This window comes from Coffea eugenioides, chromosome 8, assembly GCF_003713205.1.
Source record: "Coffea eugenioides isolate CCC68of chromosome 8, Ceug_1.0, whole genome shotgun sequence".
NCBI classification, from domain to species: domain Eukaryota; kingdom Viridiplantae; phylum Streptophyta; class Magnoliopsida; order Gentianales; family Rubiaceae; genus Coffea; species Coffea eugenioides.
The window spans coordinates 27,615,416-27,620,317 of record NC_040042.1 but is presented as its reverse complement, the minus strand read 5'-3'; the positions used below and the strand labels follow the sequence as shown (position 1 = coordinate 27,620,317).

Below are 4,902 nucleotides of genomic sequence, written 5' to 3'. Positions count from 1 at the left end.
GTAGGTTTGTTTGGATAGTGTATTATTTGAAATATTATTTGGAATAATTACTGTAGCACTTTTTGTGATGTGATATATGTGAGATAAAAAGGTAATTGAAAATATAAAAAGGTAGGTTGGGAAATATGTTTGCGATGCAAGCGAAATATTATTTGGAATAATTCTGATATCCAAACTCTCCTAATATATGACTTATCACGTTAAAACGAGAATCTCTAATGTGTGGAAATGAACTCAATGCCATTTTCCCTTGGGACTTGCACCACTCCCATAAACCGCTACATCCTCACATCCACTCCCAGATTAGTAGTCAATCAGAATTTGCGCAACGCTGAATCTTCTGTTATAAAGTTTTCGAGCAACCGAAACAGTAGTTTCGATGCAAATTCAAAAGAACCGAGCATAAGCTCAGGTATATGCAGCAGAAGAGGAGCAATTGGCATTGGTCTTTGCTTCAGTTTGGTTGAGTTCATCCTACAGCCGGAACCAACTGCTGCTGCAGAAGCCACCCCCTGTGAATTCACTGAAACCCCTTCAGGACTTGCATTCTGTGACAAGGTTTCGGGCGACGGCCCTCAAGCTGAAAAGGGACAACTCATTAAGGTAAGTTCAAGATTGTTGATGAATATTCCATCAATAAAGTCATGTACAGAGTGAAATTCTGTTTTACTGGTAGTTTTCTGAACCCAGTAATCTTCTTATTTCTGTTTCTTAGTTTGGCTGCTTATCTGTTGTTGTTAATTGACTGAGTGCACTGTCTGATTTCGGTGAAATTAAGTTCGAAAATTGGTGAGTGTTTTAGAATGCTTTTGAGGATTTTAACTGTTAGACTATCAATTTTGTAACTTCCAGTCACCTTAATTCATCAAAGAAAAGGAAATGTACACCAGTTAGGAAGTGTAGTTAGAAATCCCTTTGGCAAATTAAGAAAAGGGTTTTGAAGAATTGTTAAAATCTTTCTGCTCAATTTGATACCTTTCCACTTGTACTGAAAGAATTGTTTTCAACAAGAGTAAAGAAATACTCTAAAACCAATTGATAAGAATAGAACAGAATGGCTTAGATGCTGCACAGATGATTTCTTGAATGTTGAAAATGATTTTATCGAATTCTATTCGGTGAATAAAAATAGTAAAGAGACGGTGAAGAGATTGATTTTTTGCTGTTGATGCCTTTCATGCCGGGGTAACATGTCAAATCACCAATGCTTCGAGAAAATGATGCACCATACGCACTAAAGTAGTTAATGTGACCAACTTTCTACAAGTTTCTTACTGACGAAATTTATGCAGGCACATTACACAGGGAAATTGGTGAATGGGACAGTCTTTGATAGCAGTTACAATCGGGGAAAGCCTCTTACATTTCGTGTTGGTGTTGGTGAGGTAAGTACATATTCACAGATTCCGATGGTCATGGGGATCACAGAACTGTTTCTCTTTAATTGTATGCTTATAACAGTATAAAACTTGACTGTTAGTTATAGTGATTATCATTGATTAGCAAAATTAGTTAAGAATCTACCACTTACTTTAAACAGTGCTAAGGGAGAACCAGAACTAACTTAACATATAAAACTGCCAGGACATTTTAAGCGTTCTTAGATAGAACTAGCTCCACATGGTCCTCAGCTTGCTGGTTTCCAAATAACTTGTTATGGTAATGTTCTACTCCTAAACTTGTACAAGCAAAGGTTGATAAGGTTATGATAACCGATGAACTTGCTAGAAGTACATAATCAACCAATTATGGGTTCGACTACTTTTTCAGCTTGAGTCCTTCAGGCCACTTATTACATCAAGATTTGACTGAGTTTTTAGGTTATTCTTGATAAATGAGATCATACCACAAAATGCAGAAGGTTAGCCATGGTCCTTCCTTCAAGTGATATGGCTGTATGACAATAGCTAAATTGGGACTTGAGGTTGCACTTGAGTTTTTTCAAACAAAAAGTTGCAGTTTTTATATATTAAGCCACGTAGTCCTACAGGTTTCCTAGCATTATCTAGCCAGATAGAAGGCTGAAAATGTACTTATAAATTGGTGTCAAAGAAGAACTACTTATAAAATTTTGGAGGGTGTGTTTATTGTAAAGCCACCCAAACTTAAATTCTGAACTTAAAATCAGCTTCTGCTCAGTTAAATTGGTGTGATGTGTATTCAGTATTTTGTGAATCCATACAGATCAGTTTGCAAACAGGTCCAAGTTACACTGCCATTCATTCAACTTGAACTGCAGACTTAACTCAGAACGAATAAACTGTTGAACTCTGAAATGGAAATTGAGTTAATATTCAGGGACAAATGCATTTCCATTTTATCTTCCACTCTTCCTTCTACAGCATCTGTATGTTGTGTGAGGTTCTGTACTGCTGTGGTACTAGTTCTAACTTGGTTTTGACACAGACCTGGAGCTGCACTTCATGGTATCCATAAGAGATAACCGAATGTAATACCCAACTATCAGTCAAAATTTTTGGACACCATGTCATTAAGCTGTATATTGTGCATTTTCTTATTATACAAGGGAGGGGATGGGGTAAGGAAGACTTGTATTTATCTTGCTGGTAATCTCATAAATACAGTATACTTGAGGACACATTGACAAAGAAAAGAAATTACTGTGATTTTGGTTTTTTTATCTAACATGGCAATTAAGGAAGACTTGTATTTATCTTGCTGGTAATCTCATAAATACAGTATACTTGAGGACACATTGACAAAGAAAAGAAATTACTGTGATTTTGGTTTTTTTTATCTAACATGGCAATCTCTAATTTTTACAATATGTTCTTAAAACTGTTCTAAACAAAAAACCATAACAATAGAGTCCTAGCTTTGAAAGCTCTGCAGTCTTCATTTACTCATTCAACTCTAGGTCGTTCCTGGAAAACATTAAGTATTACATCAACTTTTGATGCCATTCAAGTATTTTCAATCTGAAATAGCTCATCTATGTTAATCAACCTTGTTATCACATCCTTTGCCTTGAGTTCTCTTGCCAAATCAGTAACAAGGGACTGATTAAGATAAACATATTTTATGGGCCTGCAAAATGCATGCCCCAGGATTTTGTAGGGGCAACAAATTAAGATGCCTTTTACTATAACTGGAGGCTAACTTTCAGCCAGAATATCTTGGCTTCCCTTTTTTCCGAGGAGATTATTAAACTCCCTTAGTTGCTCGTGTCAGTGACTCTTTGAATTTACACATGTAACAGTCTTACTGATTAGCAGAAATAACTGGATGCTGATCACAAACATGTTCCTTTCTGATGCTCATCTAGTTGACATGAAATCCATTCTCTATGTTAATTTAGGTAATCAAAGGCTGGGATCAGGGCATTCTAGGTGGTGATGGGGTTCCCCCAATGTTGACCGGTATGAATACAGTTACTCTGGTACTGTTGTCCAATATATCAAGCATCATATAACAACTCACTGATAGCAATATCTCATACAGGAGGTAAAAGGACCCTGAAAATTCCTCCAGAACTTGCATATGGTGCAAGAGGCGCTGGCTGTAGAGGTGGTAAGTAACTATCACTTCCATCTAAATAGCTGCATAGTCCATGGAACCTGCATATTCCTGATTAGCAATTGATGGTTCCATAATATATTGGAGAATATTCTCTGATCTATTTTCTTGATTTTTGTAGGTACTTGTATTATTCCCCCAAACTCTGTTCTTCTGTTTGATGTTGAGTTCGTTGGAAAGGCTTAGCAAATGAGCAGTATATGCTCATACTCCAACACAGAATCTTTTGAAACTTGTTATCTTTTCTGCTTTTAAAGTGTTTTCGAAGGATGATGAAGGATGATATATTACTTTGCTTCTTTATTTCTGTTATGGAGGTCCTGAGATATCCTGCTACAAGATTTTCCAATTTAGGGGGAAAATAATGAAAAAGTTACCCGCTGAAGCCAGTTGACATGGTGCATGAACGGAGATTCATAAAATACTTATCCTTTTACTCGAATTTCCATTGAATTGCACTAATATTTCCATGATTACAGCAAACTTTAGAGCAGTCTTTATGTGTGAGACTCGAACCCCTGTCCCACATTGGAAGAAAGGAAAGGAAAGGAATAGTTATTAGCTTGGGTCCAAAGGCTACTGAAAAATTTGGGTTAACCATTTTGGTTTGTAAATTTTGTCCAAAAGTTGCTTGGGCCAGTTTTTGGCACCGGGTCATGACAAATGGTATCAGAGTGGCCTTACATATTGCGTGGGGTGAGCCTAGTTTAATGTATTATGGTTCCGACTACGCAAAACCATCAAGGTGAACATAGACTAGTGTGTTATAGTTTCGATTTCACAAGGAAGTGCAAGGAACTGTGTGCCATGTACAAGACAAGTGTGTAGTTTGTTATGGTTCTGACCATGTAAGATCACGTGAGGTGAATCTAGGCTAGTGTGTTATGATTCCAATTGTGCAAGAAAGTGCAAGGAAATGCATGCCATGTACGGGCTAATGTCTAGTGTGGTATGGTTCTGACTACGCAAGACCACGCGAGGTGAACCTAGATTAGTATGTTATAGTTTCGACTACACAAGGAAGTACAAAATGCATGCCACGTACGGGGCCAATGTGTAGTGTGTATGGTTCTGACTACGCAAGACCATGCGAGGTGAACCTAAACTAGTGTGTTATGGTTCTGACTTCACAAGGAAGTGGAATGAACTGCATGCTACGTACAAGACAAGTGTGTAGTTTCCTATGGTTCCGACTATGTAAGATCACACGAAGTAAATCTAGGCTAGTATATTATGATTCCAATTATGCAAGAAAGTGCAAGGAAATGCATGCCATGTATGGGGTCAATGTGTAGTGTGGTATGGTTCTGACTACGCAAGACCACACGAGATGAACCTAGACTAGTGTGTTATGGTTTTGATTAC

At 37.4% G+C, this 4,902-nt stretch overlaps 1 protein-coding gene across 1 annotated transcript; it reads left to right on the top strand.

Annotated features, from left to right (window-relative positions):
• Window positions 1–202: 202 nt before the first annotated feature.
• LOC113779920 (peptidyl-prolyl cis-trans isomerase FKBP13, chloroplastic) lies at window positions 203–3,973 on the top strand. The gene is made up of 5 exons (XM_027325706.1): window positions 203–603; window positions 1,293–1,385; window positions 3,320–3,380; window positions 3,463–3,531; window positions 3,659–3,973. The coding sequence occupies exons 1-5, from the start codon at window positions 229–231 to the stop codon at window positions 3,721–3,723; spliced, it is 663 nt and encodes a 220-aa protein (XP_027181507.1). The 5' UTR covers window positions 203–228; the 3' UTR covers window positions 3,724–3,973.
• Window positions 3,974–4,902: the final 929 nt, after the last annotated feature.